Source organism: Lupinus angustifolius, chromosome LG11 (genome assembly GCF_001865875.1).
Source record: "Lupinus angustifolius cultivar Tanjil chromosome LG11, LupAngTanjil_v1.0, whole genome shotgun sequence".
NCBI lineage: Eukaryota > Viridiplantae > Streptophyta > Magnoliopsida > Fabales > Fabaceae > Lupinus > Lupinus angustifolius.
The window spans coordinates 15,933,602-15,954,373 of NC_032019.1; the positions used below are offsets into that span (position 1 = coordinate 15,933,602).

At 37.3% G+C, this 20,772-nt stretch overlaps 1 protein-coding gene across 1 annotated transcript; it reads left to right on the forward strand.

Moving 5' to 3' along the window:
* LOC109360873 (protein CHROMATIN REMODELING 19) lies at positions 2,207-20,300 on the forward strand. Its single transcript, XM_019606057.1, has 12 exons — positions 2,207-2,983; positions 3,089-3,206; positions 3,956-3,996; positions 4,079-4,329; positions 4,413-4,593; positions 13,075-13,260; positions 13,397-13,570; positions 13,651-13,809; positions 18,150-18,227; positions 18,330-18,466; positions 19,398-19,616; positions 19,734-20,300. The coding sequence occupies exons 1-12, from the start codon at positions 2,417-2,419 to the stop codon at positions 19,891-19,893; spliced, it is 2,271 nt and encodes a 756-aa protein (XP_019461602.1). The 5' UTR covers positions 2,207-2,416; the 3' UTR covers positions 19,894-20,300.

The following is a 20,772-nucleotide window of genomic DNA, read 5'->3' on the forward strand; positions in this document are numbered from 1 at the left end:
CAGAGACAACTTGCAAATGATCAATCATCAAGTTACCATAATTATGAAGCATAAAAAAGCGTCGAAAAATTATTTAGCATATGTTTTTTTCTCTATAAAATGTTTAAAAGAAATAATTAAAGTATCCTTCTCAATCATATATTGAATCATATAATATGCAAGTTTACAGCTGATGTGAATTGCAATATATATATATATATATACATGTTATGGTTTCAGACTTATATATAAAGCATGTCATATATATATATATATATATATATATATGTTCTTGAACTATGATACTCTAGTGTAAAGGAAGTAATTTTGTAATTAATTTTTATTCTTAAAAGCTAAAATTTCAGATTTCCCCTCTACTCTTTCTAATCTTCCTTTCTCTTCGCTTTATATACATCTACTATCAACCTCAACCTACCTTCATCGGAGACATTAGACTCGTGGTGATCACCGACACCTTAATATGTGTAACTTAATCTACAAAAATTCATTAGGGACTAGTGAGTAGTATGGACAATTTGGGTCAAACACATGAGCTTTGCTTGTGTGCTCATGTTTATTGGGTAGAAAATGCATTGGGATTATGTCCATTAGACCATCATGCTCGTCCATAATGCCAATTTTGCCACTGTCCTTCTTGACGAGCAAGATGGGCTGTCCATGAGCTATATTTATAAAAAGGAAGCATGTAAGACCAATGATATAAAAACCGAACCATACCGGCCGGTTCAACTGGAAAACTGGTGAACCGGTCTCATAACCGATACAGTACAGATGTTGAACCGATCAAATATCAGAACCGGTGAACCGACTGGTATTTCACTAAACCGCCCGATTTATACATATTTTTTTTTTCTTGAAAAAAAAACTTAAAAAACTTAAAAACTCATTACAAGGTGATCAATCTTTCCCATCATTCTTCAACACTTCAAGACACATGCTTCAAATACATACTTAGATTACACCTTTTGGTTCATAACATTTGTGTAATCTTGGACTACTGTCTGAAGATAGGATTTGGTGCAAAAAATATAATATCCATATGAGACAACTTTGACTCTTTGGTGTTAAATGTTAAAACTCCAAATTTATTTGTCTTGTAAAATGAGTTATGAACTTGTGTCATTTATTTATATTTTGCGGTTGTTAAGTGATACTTTTGGATAATTTATGTTTTGTAATTTAGACTTTGAATTTGTTAAAGACTTAAAGTTGTTTGACTATGTGAATTTTAAGTAGATTATGAATATGAATTATAAATTTGAGTATCTCCCTATTAGAAATTTTTTGTTATAGGTTTATATATATATAAATATAAGTAGGTATGTCAGGTTTAACCGGCATGCGGTTTAATTACTGAAACACCGGTTGAATCATTGTACCACTATATCAGTACCCTGACCGATTTGGTAACCGGTAAGATTTTAACATGTAAGACAATATAATCTCAATTGTTTTCTAGCATATACACAAACAACTAGACATATTATTTTCCAGCATAAACATTACAAGCACTTAACCGATGAACCTAATAAGAACTACACCATAACATGATATCTCGGTGGGCGAATGAACCTAATAACTATAATTATACACAAACTTGATTCCTTTTTAATATTCTATATTAGGCGATCCACAAGCTTGCCTCATTTGCATTTAAGGTAGACATGAAATGGTATTTCATGCATTTTTTACAAATGTTTATTCTTACCCTAGTTTAGACATTCATTATACAAGTAAAGGTACAACAACCTAAATTACCAATGCTATTGGTGGGTACCGTCATCACCCGCACTACAAAACCCTATCATCCACATCCACCCAAATATTTAGACTATGTTGAAGGAAGATAAGACGATTCTAAATTTGCAGATTTGTGACAAATCCAAAGTAGCATTATAATTAGAAAAAATATATCTTTTATCTCATTGAATCACACATGAAAGTATGATGAATGATATATAGTTTAACCAGCAAAAACAAATGAAATATAGTGAAAATATGTGCTTGAGTGTTGCCGCAACATGTAAAACCATATTGTTGAATCAAACAGGTTGAAATGACAACGATTTTGATCAAAGTTAAGATAAAGTTTGTGTCGAGAGAATATGATGATATTTAAATTTTGAAGAACAATAAAAACCACTTTCTTTTTTTTCCAACGGCTTCATAACTAAAGGAGAGTAACATAAATTACTTGTGTTTGGGCCGAGCGAGGGTATAGACTATTTAGCACCAAACCGTAACGCATCCCTGACAATCCCCGCGCTGTCATTGAAACACTTTCTCTCTTCACTCCTCTCATTCTTTCTTTCTTTCTTTCATTTCTATCACTCCAAAACCTTTTCTTCAAATCTCTCTCTCTCTTTCTCTCTCTCTTTCTCTCTCTCTCTCTCCTCTAGGGCACACAATCAGTACAATGAAACGCGACTTCTACGAAATCTCCGAAGACGAATGGGAAAACCACACCACCTCTTTCAAACCCTCTCGTGTTCTCAAAGCACCGCGACTTTCTTCTTCTTCCTCCTCCTCCTCTTCGCGGCTTCCACCGCCACCAATCGAGTCCTTCGCTTTTGGTTCCAATAACAAGCCTGAGGTTTCCGATCACGGCGACGACGATTGCGTTGAAATCGCGCCGAGTTCGACAATATTCCAGGAAAGCAACGGCAGCCTGGATGACCTGGAGGACGAAGACGTCGATGATTCCACTACCGCCCCTGCGCCGAACCGAGGCCGCCGGTTTATAATCGATGACGAAGATGATGATGTCAGCGATAGGGACGTTGCGGAAGTGTATGAGATAGAGTCCACTGAGGAGGAAGTGGAAGAGGTTGAGGATTTGAATGAAGGTGATGTGGTTGGTAAAGCTTTGCATAAGTGCTCGAAAATTTCCACGGAGCTGAGAAAGGAACTGTTTGGTTCTTCTGGTACCGCTTGTGAAAGGTACTCCGAGGTGGAGTCTTCTTCAGTGAAAATTGTGACTCAGGTGATTCAGAAAAAGATGCATTATGTTTTATGGTTAGGTTTTGAGCTAAGTAAAATGGAAAGTCATAAGCTGTTATGTTATGTAATTGTGTTTTTTGGTTGATAGGAGGATGTTGATGAAGCGTGTGGGTCTGAGGATTCGGATTTTCAGCCTCTGCTGAAGCCGTATCAGCTAGTTGGTGTCAATTTTTTGCTTCTTTTGCATCGGAAGGGTATTGGAGGAGGTAATTAATTAGGGTTTTTGGCCTCTAGTTATGGTAGCATGCACTGATTTCAAGTTTTTTATGCGTCGTGTCTAACTTAGGTAAGCTTTATTTGTATGTTTAGTGATATTTCTTGTTTGTTGTCGGATGCTCTGGGAAATGGGAATATGTGGAGAACACTCATAAAAGCAGAACAAGTTGTCCAATAGTTGAAGGTTGAATGAGACGAAGAAAAATTATAGGCCAAACCATTACGAAGGATTTTTGATGTAAATGATTTGTGTATGAACATAAATTATGATTGAACAGTATGGCGTAATTGGACTCATGTTGCTATTATTGTATTTGCTTGTTGTGGCTATATTGTAGTCCTACATGGGGTTATTTTCTTTCTAATATGCTGCTATTACCCCTTATACGGACTTGATAGATATCTCATTTTAGGTTTCTGAATCCTGTGACTGTTGGTGTCATGCATTTTAAACTTTTTGGTTGTAGATTAGCATGCCTTCTATGTATTTTGAAGTTTAGAGCTCTAACATTTCTGCTTATTGAATTTGAAGCATCATCATGCAATGCCAAAGTGACCTATGTTTTTTAATTTTATTTGTATCATGCCTTAAGTTATTATATTATTGTTATTGTTATTACTACTATTATTATTAATTTTTGGAGCATTTCTGGTTGTAATTATGGTACAAGTATGTTTATGAGAGATTAATATGGTTGCTATGAATCTTATGATTGGCATTTGATTTCATGTGTCACAGCCATATTGGCAGATGAAATGGGTCTTGGCAAAACAGTTCAGGTATGTTGTCTTCCTTTTGTTTTTTTGTCTCTAATTTTATTTTTGAATTATTGTTATAGTAAGATATGTTCTTCTCTACCAGGCCATCACATATTTAACTTTGTTGAAACATTTGCACAATGATCCTGGTCCTCATCTTATAGTATGTCCTGCTTCTGTTTTGGAAAACTGGGAAAGGGAACTAAAGAAGTGGTGTCCAACTTTCTCCGTTCTTCAATATCATGGGGCTGGACGAGCAGCATATTGCAAGGAGTTGAACTCCCTGTCCAAGGCAGGATTGCCTCCTCCATTTAACGTCCTTCTTGTGTGTTATTCACTTTTTGAACGCCACAGGTTCATTTCTCTATACATATATATCATTTCTATAATTCTTTTTCGAATGTTAATTAAGTTGTTATAATTTATGTTCACTCTAGTCCGCAGCAGAAAGATGATCGTAAAGTTCTGAAGCGTTGGAGGTGGAGCTGTGTGCTGATGGATGAGGCACATGCTTTGAAGGACAAAAATAGCTACAGGTGGAAAAATTTGATGTCCGTTGCACGAAACGCTAACCAGCGCTTGATGCTGACTGGGACACCTCTTCAGAATGACCTACATGTATGAATTCTGTTTCAAGTAAACTGCATGGCCTGTTTATCATTTAATTATTTCATGTTGCTAAACAAAACAAGTTTTTGCATACATTAGTGGAGTTTTTTCTTCTCGTACAAAAGATATGTTTGTTGTGGCTGGATAGATAATTTTGCAATTCTAAGTTTATATACTCAAGGCATGTTTGCAAACTTCATTTGTTGCTAAATAAATCTACAAATTTTTACCTTCAACTTTGCTGTATCTTACATGTCATGCATTACAGCGTGCTTTAATGATGCACTTATTATAGTCGTCAGCTGAAAGGTTAAGCTTCAAAATGGTGTGTTATAGCCTTTGTATAATTGGATGTATCCATTTTTATTTTCAATTTATTAGTGGTTAATATGAATGCACATCTTTCAATTGAAGTCAATGCATGTGGGATTAGGTGTAACAAAAACTGAGTATAAAACTATTAGGCAGAAGTGAAGGACTGGTAGAGGTACTGACTTGAGTGATTGTGATAGAGGAGAGTGAGCTTAAACGGCCTGAGATTGAATTTTAAGAGGCCGATGTCTCTAATTACATTTTGCCGATGTCACCTTTTTTTTACTTGCAAGGATTTAAATTGATTACATTTTCTCCTTAAGGTTTTGGGTTTGGTCTCTGGTCTGAAGATCCACCTATGTAATGGTTTTTTTAAGCATGCTTTGATTAGGATGACCATGTTCTCATTTATTTGGCTTCTCCACCTGGCTTGAAACTTTTCCACTGACTTGAGTGATTGTGATAGAGGAGAGTGAGCTTAAACGGCATGAGATTGAATTTTAAGAGGTCGATGTCTCTAATTACATTTTGCAAATGTCACCTTTTTTTTTACTTGCAAGGATTTAAATTGATACATTTTCTCCTTAAGGTTTTGGGTTTGGTCTCCTGTCTGAAGATCCACCTATGTAATGGTTTTTTTAAGCATGCTTTGATTAGGATGACCATGTTCTCATTTATTTGGCTTCTCCACGCTTGAAACTTTTCCATTGATATAAGATAATATTTAAAAGGGAGGTTGTTTGGAGAGTGCTTTAATTTTTGTAGCTCACATCTCTAATTCTGTAGAGTTCTCCTATATATTGTTCAGTTATCTTTAGGTTTGAGGTGGTTATATAAGGGGCTATGTTTACATACAGGAGTAAAGGACCATCTAGTTGAGAAGTTTGTCACCTAGGTAGTCAATTGCAGATAGCGGAACATAGCGGTCGAACCCAAAAACACTATAACGGGATAGCGGTATGACTGCTATAACTAAGGGAAAAAATATAAGTAATTTATATTCTAAACATATAAATACACAAAGAAAAACTTAAAATACACAAAATTATATGTTAAACTCTCCACATATAAATATACAAATATACCAAAGAACATAAAAATATAAGTAATTCAATAAATTAGAAAATGTTGAACATGTAAAGAGTGAAAACCAAAAGAAATTCATAGAAGGGAAGGGGCAGATGGGAAAGGGGGAGAGGGAAAAGGGGGAAGGGGGAAGAGGCAGAAGGAAAGGGGTAGAGGGGGAAGGGGGAGAGGATTTCATGTATTTTGCTGCAGAAAGAGGAAAAGAAGGAGAACATGAAGTTTCACGTTATTAGAGGAGATAAGAAGAGGGAGGGGTAAATTACCCAAAACCCTAAAAAACCTTGCCATGTATTAAAAAATAAGGACTGGTATCCTTAGTAACAGAAAAGGAAAGAATTTAGAAGAGGAATTGCCCCTAACATAGAGTCCAATTGGATCTGCTAGGGTTCTAGAACTTTTTATTAGAATTTGAGATAGAGATTACAAGATTAGGAAGGATCCCTCGATCCTATTCCACTGATTCCACAATCAGTTGGTTACATTCAAAAACTACCTTCCCTTCTAACGAATCTTCTATTTATAGATTGCCTCCCTCTCCCCTAACTGCCTTAACTACATAGCTGGTAGGGAAAAGGAAAGTTTGTTATTCTAACCAAACTTTCCTTTTTCCTCTTTTGTATACATTAATGACCCTTGGCCTGGTATGAGCCTTATCAATACCCCCCCTAATAGTTTTAACTTGTCCTCAAGTTGAAAGTTGGGGAACCTATCCTGTATGGTGGTTGCTGCTTCCCAAGTAGCTTCCTGCTCTAGTAGTTCTTGCCACTTCATCAAAACTTCTAGGTTACCATTACTGTCTTCTCTCCTCTCCATGATGGCTTCAGGGTGCACTTCCAGCTCTAGTTCCTCATTCAGCGTAGGAGGGAGTGGTTGTGGTAGTTGATATGACTTCAGAGCTTTCTTCAATAGAGACACATGGAAAACTGGATGGATTCTGGAGTGTGCAGGCAGATCTAAGTGATAAGCCACCAATCCAGCCCTCTTAACCACCTCATAAGGCCCATAATATCTGGGAGCTAGTTTAGCACAAGGTCTAGAAATGAGGGATTTCATATTGTAAGGTTGTAGTTTGAGATAAACCCAATCTCCTACTTCAAACTCTAGGGGCCTCCTATGCTTGTCAGCATATTATTTCATCATATTTTGGGCCTTAACTAGATTACCCGTGAGCTCTTCTAAGATGCCATCCCTTTGAGTGCATAACCTGTTGACCTCTTCTACCTTGGAAGGAATTGTCCCAGCCTTGACCAATAGAGGAGCCTCTCTGCCATAAAGTGCCTTGAAGGGTGTCATACCTGTTGATCCATTGTAATTGGAGTTGAACCAAAACTCTGCCTAATGCAATCATCTCAATCATTGCTTAGGTTTTGGCCCTACAAAACATCTGAGATAAGTCTCCAAACACCTATTGGTTACCTCAGCTTGGCCATATGTTTGAGGATGGTATGAGGTACTTAATTTCATTTGAGTTCCTGCCATCTTAAACATTTCCTTCCAGAACTGGCTCAAAAAAAACATGGTCCATATCTGATACAATGGTAGTAGGGAATCCATGTAATATAACCACCTCTTTTATGAATACAGTAGCCACATCCCTTGCTGAAATAGGGTGCCCTAAGGGAAAGAAATGAGCATACTTGGTAAGCCTATCCACTACAACATAGATGGTGTCCATTCCTTTCACCCTAGGTAGCCCCCTATGAAATCCATAGAGATATCCATCCAAACCTGTTGAGGAATAGGCAGAGGTTGGAGTAGCCCTGCAGGGGATAAAGTTGAGTACTTACTTCTCTGGCAAATGTCACAGCCTTCCACAAAAGCCTTGATATCACCCTTCATTCCTTCCCAAAATAAGAAGCTAGAAATCTCATGGCACTCTGAAATGATGAGGGGAATCTTGTTGGATTTCCTGGATAGCAACAACCTGCCTTAATAATACAGAATTCCCTTTCTCAACTCCAAACCAGGGTGAGCCTTTGGTGAAATAGTCAAGTCCTGTATCATTTGATTCCAGTTAGGGTCCAGATTTAACTCCTGAAGCCAATCTTCCATATCCTCATTGTTCAATACAAAAATGGTTGAGTACATCATCCTCCTAGAAAGAGCATCTGCAGCAGAATTTTCCTTGCTTGGTTTGTATTGGATTTCAAAATCCAAGCCCACCAACTTAACTGCCCACTTAAACTGCTCATTTGAAAACAACCTTTGCTCAGTGAGAAACTTTAGGCTCCTCTGATCTGTCCTGATAATGAAATGCCTCCCCATAAGATAGTGTCTCCATTTTTGAATAGCTTGGACAAGGGCCATCAACTCCCTTTCATACACAGATTTTTGCTGGGCCTTCACAGATAATCCCCTGCTCCAGACGGCTAGGGCCTTCCTTCCTGCATCAAGACAACACCCAATCCTTGACTAGAGGCATCAGTTTCTACCACAAATTGCTTGTTGAAATCAGGGGCAGCCAACATAGGTAACTCCATCATGGCAGTTTTTAACCCTTCAAAAGCCATAGTAGCTTCTGGAGTCCATAGGAATGAATCCTTTTTTAGGAGGTCAGTCAAAGGTTTGGCCAACCTTCCATAATTCTTCACAAACCTCCTATAATACCCTGTTAACCCAAGGAATCTCCTCAATCCCTTAAGGTTGTTGGGCCGAGGCCAAGTCCTCGTAGCTGCCACCTTAGATTTATCAGCAACCACACCTTCTTCTGAGATAACATGCCCTAGATACTCAACACTAGCTTGGCCAAAACTACACTTCTTTTTATTAGCTTGGAGGTGGTTCTGTTGCAACAAGGCCAACACATCCTTGAGGTGCTTGATGTGTGAATCAAAATCAGGGCTATACATCAAGATATCATGAAAGAAGGCAAGGTAAATTTTCTTAGAAAAGGCTTTAAAATTTCATTCATGAGAGACTGGAAAGTGGAAGGAGCATTAGTCAGCCTAAAGGGCATGACTAAGAACTCATAATGGCCCTCATGAGTTCTGAAAGCAGTTTTCCCCACATCCTCTGGCCTCATTCTGATTTGCTGGTACCCTGATTTTAAGTCTAGCTTGGAAAACACCCTGACACCACCTATCTCATCCAAGAGTTCTTCAATTAAGGGTATAAGGAACTTATTAGGGATGGTAATCCTATTGAGTGCCCTATAGTCAACACAAAACCTCCACCCTCCATCTTTTTTTCTCACCAAGATGATAGGACTAGAGTAGGGGCTTATACTTGGCCTTATCACCCCAACTTCTCGCATTTCAGTTACTAACCTTTCTATCTCAGACTTCTGATAGTAGGGACACTTATAGGGCCTCAAATTGGGTATTTCAGCTCCCTCCTTAAGGTGTATGGCATGATCATGGCTTCTAGCTGGAGGTAACCCCTTGATGTCTTGAAACACCTCTGAGTACTGTTGTAACACCTCTTCTATCCTTGGAAAAACCACCAATTCTGGACTTGCTACCTCAGATGGTTCACACTAGAGCAGCAACCCTTCCCCTTCATTCAGCAATACCTGCTTGAAAGCTCCTACGACCAATTCTATTCTGGACAGAGCAGGGTCCCCTTGGAGGGTGATTCTTGCATCCCCTCTCCTCATAGTCAAGGTCATCCTTCCAAAATCAGCTTGTACTTCTCCCAGGCTTGCCAACCACTCCAACCCTAAAACCAAATCTACTCCTCTTAAGGCAAACAAGTAGAAATCTTGGGTTACCTTCAGTTGTTGCATCCTCAAAGTGAGATGTGAGCACCTTCCTCTACACTTAATGTGGTGCCCATCCCCTACCTCCACCACATAGGCTTTGGTATTCTCCACAGGTAAGTGCAATTGTAACACTAGGTCCTTTGATATAAAATTGTGGGATGCTCCACAATCAATAAGTATCACCACAGAGTGATTGCCCAACATACCTCCAATCTTCCAGGATTTAGTTGAAGTGAAGCCCTTCATAGAATACAAAGAAAGTTGTAAGGAGTTGAAGGCTTCCACCTTAGGCTCTACTTCTCCCTCCTCTTCATCTTCTTCCTCATCAGCCATAAATAGCATATGCAATTGCCTGTTTCTGCACCTATGATCTCTGGAAAATGGCTCATCACACCTAAAGCAAAGCCCCTTCTCCCTCTTCTCTTTTAACTCAACACTGGTGAGCCTCCTATAGTCACCTCCCAATTTAGAAGCAACACCATCTAAACTGTTCCTTGAGAGAGCAGCCACACTGCCAACAGAAGACCCCTCCTTCCTGTAGTTATTAGAAACAGATGGCTCTAGTGTGACCATCTTGCTATAAGAATTGGTTCTGGTTGAACCAAAAGACCTTGAATACCTTGATTGGGCCTTTCTGTGCACCACTTTGTTCCTCTGTTCAATCAATATGGCCTTCTGGATTAATTCTGAAAGAGTTTTTAACTCATACAACCTCACTTCTACCCTTAATTCCTCCTTGAGCCCATTCAAGAAAACTCCTCTAACAAACTCCTGATTGATTCCCCTCAAGGTCCCTGCAAAATTTTCAAACTCTTCAACATATGCTTCTACTCCTCCTTTTTGCTTAAGAGAAAGTAGTAATTCGAATGGGTTTTGGGCCATGGCTGGTTGGAATCATCGTACCACTGCCAATTTGAAACTCTCCCAAGTAGGGTAAGGATTATACCCTTCCCACCACTGATACCAACTAAGTGCCCTTCCTTCCAGGGCCACCATCGTAGCCCTCATCTTTTCTGCTTCAGAGATAGAACGAAGAGAGAAATATCTCTCTAACTTCTGTACCCACCCGTAGGCATCATCTCCCGTGAAAATAAGGATGTCCAATTTCCTCCACCTATCATGGCCAAAGCTTCTAGGGTAACTATCTACCTCTTCTTCATGCTCACTACCCTCCCCAAACGAATGCTCCTCTGGAGTAACTCCCAACTTGGTTGCAACAGCGAACATCAAATCCTCCAATTTCTTCGTACGAGCTTCGTTCAATTCCATCCTCATCCTTATCTCCTACCTTTCTTGGTGCGATTCGCCTTTCTCTTGAGCTCCACTCTCGTTCTCCTTGGCCATACTTCGAGTAGAAACCATACACAAAATCCAATTTTCAGCGTGGGTGGTAACAATTCCACAGGCACCAGAATGGTGCTCTGATATCAGTGATAGACACTGGTATCCTTAGTAACAGAAAAGGAAAGAATTTAGAAGAGGAATTGCCCCTAACATAGAGTCCAATTGGATCTGCTAGGGTTCTAGAACTTTTTATTAGAATTTGAGATAGAGATTACAAGATTAGGAAGGATCCCTCGATCCTATTCCACTGATTCCACAATCAGTTGGTTACATTCAAAAACTACCTTCCCTTCTAACGAATCTTCTATTTATAGATTGCCTCCCCCTCCCCTAACTGCCTTAACTACCTAGTTGGTAGGGAAAAGGAAAGTTTGTTATTCTAACCAAACTTTCCTTTTTTCTCTTTTGTATACATTAGTGACCCTTGTGGGAATTCGTGGTGGGGGTGGGTTATGGTATGGAAACTTGGTCTTCCAAATTAGATTGTTTTGTTTAGATCAGAATTTTTTTCAGCATCAGGTTAAGTTACTTCAGTGGATGTATGCCACATAAGGATCTTCTTCTGATCTGGGTAGTCAATTGTGGATAGCGGAGCATAGCAGTCGAACCCAAAAACACTATAACAGGATAGCGGGATGACAGCTACAACTTAACGGAAAAATATAAGTAATTTATATCTTAAACATATAAATACACAAAGAAAAACTTAAAATACACAATTATATGTTATACCCTCCACATATAAATATACAAATACACCAAAAAATATTAAAAATATAATTAATTCATACTCTTTAAGTTTTGACAACAAAAAGAAACTCACAAAAGGAAGGGAAAGGGGCAATAAAAGGAAAACAAAAATATAAGTAATACATTACAATCAGAAAGTGTTGAACATGTAAAGAGGGAAAACAAAAAGAAATTCACAGAAGGAAGAGAAGGGGCAGAAGGGAAGGGGCAGAGGGGAAGGGTCAGAGGGGGAGAGGGGAAGGGTCAGAGGGGAAGGGGGAAGGGGAGAAGGGAGGAGAAGGGAGGAGAAGAAGGGAAGGAAGTGAATCACATATCTTTTTTTTAGGTTAATAGTCACTTGTCTTTTTAAAAGGAAATAAAGAGAGAGGAGTGTTTTATAAAAAACCCTAAAAAACCAATGCCATGTAATAAAAAGTAAGGGCAAAAATGACATTTCCCATTAAAATTAGGGTTCTTCATCCCGAAGCGGGCTCTGCAGTGGGTTCAGGCCCACGCCTCTGCTGCAACTCAACCCGTGACGGGCGCGACGGCCAGCCACACTGCTATGCGCCATTCCGTCACGGGGAGGGACGGAAACCTCTGGAACCTCCGCTATCGCGTGCGATCGACTACCCAGCTCCTGATATCTGTGTAACTTGCAGTGCTTGCTTAAAATCTGCTCCTCACCTGTGTTGTTCTGATGTAGTTTCTTTATATTATTCATTTTTCTGCAATTTCAGTGAATGTTGGGTGTGTCCTCAACTGCTGGACTAATTCTTGATGATTAGCTTTCATGGGTTTGTTAGAAATAAAGAGGTTAAAATATTGTAGCAATGTTGAACCTTTTAGTATACTATGGTGCAGTTGGCACGACACTTAATTTGGGATAGATAAGGTGTTTCATGTCTATTTTGTCTAAAGCACTGGCGTTTGATGCCTATTTGTTTTAAATCACAGTTGCTTTGATGTCTATTTGGTGTAAAGCACATGGCCTTTTTAACAGGGTTTCACTAACATGTGTTGAGGGATTGGGTAGCTTTGCTCAGTTGAAGTTCTTGTGTTTTCGCTTGGTTGTTTATTGTTTTGTTTAGGAAGATTTTTTATCCTCACTTACCTGTTATGTTTTTCTAGTCTTTACGACTTTCTCCTTTTAGCGAAAAATAAAATAATAATAACAATAGTAATAATGATGATGATAATGTATTTGAGTCTTGAGCAAAATCTCTCATTTTGACCTGTTGTTTATGCTAGTCTCCAGATAAATGTATCTCTTGGTTAGTTGGTTTAAGCCTTGTGGTTGACTTCTGATTTTGTTGCAGGAGTTATGGTCATTGTTGGAGTTTATGCTGCCTAATATTTTTGATAGTGAAGATGTTGACTTAAAAAAGTTACTAAATGCAGAAGATAGAGATTTAATTGGTCGTATGAAGTCCATCTTGGGGCCATTTATTTTGCGGCGTCTAAAATCTGATGTGATGCAGCAACTTGTTCAAAAAATACAGCAGGTATGTCTGTCACCTGCAGTGCTAATTCCATTGAATTATGGTATATTTCATCATCAATATGTAGTTTTTATGATAAAGTTGCCATATGTTGGAACTTGGAATATGTTAAGCTATTGACCTAACATTTTTATTGCAGGTTGAATATGTTGTTATGGAAAAGCAACAAGAACATGCTTATAAGGAAGCCATTGAGGATTATCGTGCTGTTTCACAAGCTCGGATTGCAAAGTGTTCCGACTTTAAGTCCAAAAATGTTCTTGAAGTCCTTCCTAAACGGCAGATAAATAATTATTTTGTTCAGTTCCGCAAGGTTGTAATGCTGTATATTTACGTTTTGACTAAAAATCAATATATCTTTTATTCTCATATATTTCTGTATTCATATTCTAGATTGCGAACCACCCCTTGTTGATAAGGCGGATCTATAATGACGAGGATGTCATTCGCTTTGCAAGAAAGCTACATCCAGTAGGTGCTTTTGGCTATGAATGTACGTTGGACAGGGTTATAGAGGAACTTAAAAGTTACAATGATTTCTCTATTCACCGGGTAAATCTTCTACAAAGACAATTTGTTTCCTCACTTAGTGTCCCCATGTTTGGCTTTCACCAATATGCTCAAGTAGTATACAATTTGTTATCGGCTGCCAAGTGGTAGTGGTTTTGGCTTATAAAATGTGAGTTAATACATGTTTTCTGCTATTATATAATCTGAATGTAGTGATAATGGTTCAAGTAATAAATGTTTTGATAGAGAGGAATCATTCTAAAAGAAAAATCAAAGAGAAAATGACATCCTGAAAGGGCTATAAAATGTAACAATTCTGTCCAATCTCTCCTTGTATATCATGATAGAAATTTCCTTGAAACGACCATGAGCAGAGAACGAGAGAGAAGCTTGATCTGGGTGATGGACAATAGGAGTCGGAGGGTTATATTGTAGCTTAAAAGAGAAATATAGTGATAAACAACGAGCAAGGGAGTCGGGTGACAGCAAAGAGGCTTGGTCTCTTGGTTACAACTTATAAACCATGGTGAATAGAAGAGAACCGTTATATGAATTGCAGGCCTATTATACTCATTAAACCCCTTTATAGTAGCACCTAAGAATATATTTAATCCCATCAGTTTCAAGTGGTGGATTAGATAAATGGATTAAATGATGCTACTATGTTCTATTTTAAATTATGTATGTTGCTATACCATTGACCTTTAAATCCTTGTTACTAGTTTTGCATGTAGTTTTTCTTGCTCTACCCTTACCCTTAGGGATTGTGCTGCCCTCCATCTAATTTACTTTCCTTACTAGAGCTTCCATAGGTCTTTACCACACGTGTAGAAAACATTTAAGTTGAGATTATACCATCCCTAATCCTATCTATAAAATATGAAATGATACTTCTAGTCTACTATAGAACCCATACTGCACTAGCACGAACAATACTCAAACAACAAGTCAACAACCGAACATTTAGTTGCTGTTGACTTTCTTTTTGTCTCGTCAATTCCCTTCTATTACAACAACAATCAAGTCTTATTCCTACTAGATGAGGTCAACTATATATATAGAATGATGCCATAATATTTTATCATATCAGTCCATTGACAAAACATTGATGTCTAAATCTTTCCTAATCGTTTTGCCTATGGTTTTTCTTGGCCCCTTTAGAACTTGAACTAACCTTCATTTGTTTACTCTCCTTAATAGGCTTCTAACGGGCTTTTCCACACATCCCAAACCATCTAAGGCACGATATTACCATCTTTTCTACAATAGAAGCTATCCCAATTTTCTCCATATTACATTTATTCTTAATCCTATATTGTCTATGTCCACTCATTCAACACATTGTTCTCAGTTTTGCTGCATTGAGTTTATTTACTTGTTAATATTTTATTGCCAACATTCAGTCCCAAATTATATTGCGGGCCTTATAGCTGTGTGGTAAAATTTCCCCTTAAGTTTTAGTGATACCTTTCTATCATATATGACACATGAGACACTCCACCATTTTATCCAACATGCTTGAATCCCGTGATTTACATCTTTCTCAATTTTCCTATGGTGTTGTATGATTGACTCAAAATTCTTGTGGTATGATTATATGTTCTCCAATTTTTAGCTCTACAGTAGGGCGTGCCCGTCTCTTGTTAAACTTACACTCCATATACACCATCTTACTTCGGCTACGAAAGCCACGTGCTTCTAAAGTTTGTTTTCACATTTCTAGCTTCCCATTTAATTCCTCTCTCGTGTCTCCAACCAGGATAAGATCATCCACAAAATCATGCATTTGACACCACTTCTTGGATATGCTAAATCATCCAAGAGCTATGTAAATAGGTAGTGGCTCAAGGTTGACTCTTGGTGTAGTCCGATAGCAATAGAGGAATCTTCTGAGATCCCATCTTGTCTTTTGACAACGGTCTTGACCTAACCATACATATCCTAGATTGCTTGAATGTAGACACTTCAAATTTCTTTCTTTTCTAGAGCTTTTCTCAATACCTCTCTAGGATTCTTATCACATACACTCTCCAAATCAATGAAAATCAAGAGTAAGTCCCTTTTGTTTCTTCAATATCTTTCCATCAATCACCATAATAAGTATATAGCCTCCATGGTCGATCTCTACCGCATAAAACCAATTTGGATTTCAATAATATTGTCTCAACCTCTGCTCAATTATCCTCTCCCATAACTTCATAGCATGACTCACGAGTTTAATCCCTCTATAGTCATCACAATTTTGTGTTTCTCCCTTATTCTTCTAGATATGGATTAAAATGTTTCTCCTCCACTAGTTTAACATCTTAGACCTAATCTCATTAAACAACTTTGTGAGCCAACTAATATCTTGCTCTTCTAGAACCTTCCAGGTCTCTATAGGTTTATTATACGAAAGCCATTGTACTTCTAAAGCTTGTCATATGATCTCATTAAACAACTTTGTGAGATTGCTGTGAAAATTTTAAATCATGATGCGCATGATTCAGAATGTATGAAGGTAACTATTTAATGCTTGAAGTGATATAGAATGATTTTTTTGTTTTTTTATAATAATGAATGAGTAAATTTAAGATTATGTATGAAATGATGTGGTGAGATAGATGTTTGGAATGCATGACATGATAGTGTATGAAATGTAATGTTTGGATGATATATTTTTGTTTATGATAATGTATGAAATGCAATGTTTGGATGATATATTTTTGTTTTTATGAATAAATGCATGAATGAATAAGTAGATGAACATATGAACTATGTATTTTAGGTAGATGAATGCATGGATGATATATTTTTTCCTTTTTCCTTTTTTTATTGAACATATGAATGGATGAATGTTTGGATAATGTGTTTTCTGTTTAGATGCATGCATGTATGCTTGCATAAATCCACGCCCCTTAGTGTAATGTGCCATAATTTGGGGTGGTTTAGTCATCAGTATAATATATGGAGTGTTATGTCAATTGACACTATCATATAGTTCAGGCTAGCTGGGGTAAAGATGGGTTACCCCAATTTCGTTTTATGAGGAGGGTGACTATTAGGACGGTGAGTCATGTTAAGGGTGTCTATATGCAAACGAGATGTGCCCATGATATAGAGATACCAATGTCTAATGATATCCTATACCATTAGGGTTTGGGGTGACTCTTGAGTTGCCTTATGTATAGGAAAAAAGTCCCGATTTATGTTGAAAATAATTTTTTTTTGAGCGATAGAAATGAAAGTATGCTTCTTGTGTCCTTAAATGAGATAAACTTACAAGAATAGGTTTTGGGGAATGTCTAAAGGCCACACCCTAGAGCAAGGTACTAGCGTATACTAATAGTGGCTTCCTTAAGAGGTTCTGGACTTCTAAAGGACACTTGTCTGCATCCAATCTTCGAGAAAGAAAGCCCAAATACAATAGGTTAGGAACGCTAGGTCATTACATCAAGCGCTCAACTGAGGATACTTGGTAACAATATGGATGATCCATTATCCTAATACAAGTGGGACCCAAAGTTCACACTGGTAAAGCGAATGTCTCTCCTATCTTAGAAAAATCTTTAATAACCGGGTATTGAGTATGTGTGTGGCTAGTGTACGTACTTATTGTGCATGGGAAGTATACAAATTTTATATATTAATAAAACTCTAAAAGCTGCAAAACAAATTAAATTGCAATATTTTGTTAGTTGAAAACAAAAAATAAGGAATAAAAAATAAACAAACCTTCAAGGGTATAAATATATCCATGTAATTAATGGTTTTGGGCATAACTTTTTCAAAAAATGTTCCCAATGAAGTCGCCAACTGTCGCGTCCTGATTTTCGGTCGAATACCGGTTACGCGACTTAATGGAGTTGCCACTATGTTTTTTATGTTTAAACATAGAAAACTCTATTTTAGTGGCCATTTCAGATGCATTGGTATTTAAATTAGAGATTTAGATTCATGAGTTGGTTATGTATCAAGGAATATATTAGCACCCAGTCCGCCCATACTACGATGATGCCCTCATTAATTGCATGAATTATTTTATATGTTAGACTTGTTTAAATATTTATTATTATTTTTGATATTTAGTTATTAAAGAGACAAAGATATATTTTTTATTTTTATGTCTGACAAGAGTTAAGATATATATTGATTTTTTGCAACGTTTAGTTGATTTGGGATTGATCATATAACTGTTTTGTCAGGCATTTGAGTATTCCTTTATCGCGTTGCTCATCATTGGGGCGTGTTCTCATCATTCCTGTGAGGCAGAGTGTAGTGATGTTTCATTAATTAAATATTTCATGGTGACATTATAATTATACAATTTTACTGTGTTGATAGTTGTTTCTGCTTTGTGGACATTGTTTGCTAAATTCAAGCCGTAAATTTCTGACTTGCAGCTTCTACTTCACTATGGTGTCAAGGATAAAAAGGGGATTCTTTCAGATAAGCATGTGTTGCTTTCTGCAAAATGTCGGGTATGATTTTTTACTCCAAAAATTCTATAATATTCATGTCTAAGGTGTCTGGCATAATTATTTGCTGGGTATGCTGAGATTGCTACTCCCTGGATAATGTAGGCCCTAGCAAAACTTCTTCCTTCACTAAAGAAAGGTGGCCATCGTGTCTTGATCTTTAGTCAATGGACATCGATGCTTGACATATTGGAGTGGACTTTGGATGTCATTGGGTTTACATACAGACGGCTTGATGGAAGGTACTGCTGTTTTTGACGTTAAAACTTCTCTTTATAACAAAATTAAGTATGGTTTATGCCATGTTATATGTTGAATCATTTTATTCATCCCTTAAGTAAGGGGAAAATTAAGGAAGTAGTATGTAAGATGATATGGCACAACGAATATTGGGTTTGCTTGTGCTGTCCCAAATTTGTCATTATGCGACAAAAGGAGAGTTTGTTTGAGGGTTAGATGAATTTTTGGTGTGTAATGGGTGAAGTTTAAACAGGATCAGATAGAAGTTGATCAAAATATTTCCTTGAAAAAGTGAAATCTTTTTTGAGCTGCATATATCTCAGTTTTTTTTCATGTTACACATGGCTCAAGTGTTGACCACACACTGTCATTAAAGACGAGCAATGTGGAACCATTAGGCCTGTTATGAATCTTGTGATTTATTGCACCAGATGATGAAACACTCATCTTGCCCTCCTGAAGTTTTCATTTACTTGTGAATTAATTGCACATTTATTACAAATGTTATTAGAGGAAAGACATAGAAGTAACAATGAAAATAAAAAGGAAAAAGGAAAGCAGCAAAATCAAATAAGATCAACGTGATAAGTTTCTGTAGTCTTTTCCTCTCTACTTCTGTAATCCCGTCATTAAAACTCAATTAATTATATAATATACTGTGTCAAAATACTCCAGTTGCAACTAATTTGTAATTAGATAGACTTTTTAGCTTCTCATTTTCTTTTCATTTTTAAAATGTTGAGTTACTTGAGTTGTTTAGTCAAACTTTTGCATTAGTTTTTCTTCATTTGCAATGAAACTATTTATTGGCAAGAGAACATAGGGTTGTCTAATTGAGTCGTCATCTTTCCATCGAAGAGGCATTTGTAAAGTGTGAAACATTTTCGAGATATTTTTCCCTCACTCTTTAAAATTCTACTGTTTGACTGCCAGTACACAGGTAGCAGAGAGGCAAACAATAGTGGATACATTCAATAATGATACTTCCATATTTGCATGCTTGCTTTCCACTAGAGCTGGAGGTCAAGGCTTGAACTTAACCGGAGCTGATACTGTCGTAATTCATGATATGGATTTTAATCCACAGATTGATAGACAAGCAGAGGATCGTTGTCATCGAATTGGTCAAACAAAGCCTGTAACCATATATCGGTATTTGTCCATCCTTTCTTTTACTCACAGTTTTTGTAGCAGAAATAATAAACCTTTTAAATTGGATCTATTTTAATCTTTTGCTGGACTATTTTATCATGATGTATTCCACTGCAGGCTGGTGACCAAGGGAACAGTCGATGAAAATGTATACGAGATTGCAAAGAGAAAGCTGGTATTGGATGCTGCTGTCCTTGAGTCCATGGATGTGGTTAATGAAGGTGACATGCCTGAGAAGACCATGGGAGAGATATTGTCTGCAATTTTGTTGAGTTAAAATATTGAGCCTGAGAAAACAATGTACTCAACAGTTAAATGGGGTATACTGAAAGTGTGAAGTTTTATAAAGTGAGCTTATCATTCATCATTCATGTGTACGACTTTTATTTAACATTGAATGATTGTCAGCACGTCAATGACGGATGATATGCTGATAGTGTAAAAATCTTTACACCGTCAATGCATAACCTATTTTCTCTTTGCTCCACCTCTTTTTCTTCTTTCTAGGTTTGCACGAATTATATTTCTGATTCTGATCTTGTATTAGCCATATGATTTCAGAGTAAAGGGAATTGGCCGCAGGTGTACATTAGCCTTAATTAAAATCCATGTATTGGTGACAGTGAATAATCATTGTAGCTATCAATAGGAAAGTTAGTATAAAGAAGTCACTGTAGAAGTTAGGAATTTTTTTGAACTCTGTTGAAGCCCCAATGATGAAAGCTCCTCCTTGCATTTTAAATTTTCCACATCCCAATCTTTTCCTGTTATATTTTGTTATTTTCATTGTGTCCATTTGCTGGGAAGAATGTTCTAGTTCTGTGGTAGCATAGGTGCTGTTGCTACAGAATTATTTATTGCTTTACATTATTTTCATCCATTGGCTGCCACTACTGATACACATAAAGGTGCACTTATCAGAGACACTTGTGAATGAATAGTATTATTGAGCAAACCGAAAAAAAGAAGAGGGTTTTGAGGTTAAGGTACCAAACAGTGCCTAGGAGGTGCTGAACCAAGATTGTCCAATTAAGCAATTACAAGTCAGTGCCAACCACATATGACCCCACCATGCCGCAGCTTACATTCCATGTTTTATCGGTATTGTCTCGTGTAATCCTATCTCTTATCAACCAAGCCTTTTTATATTTACATA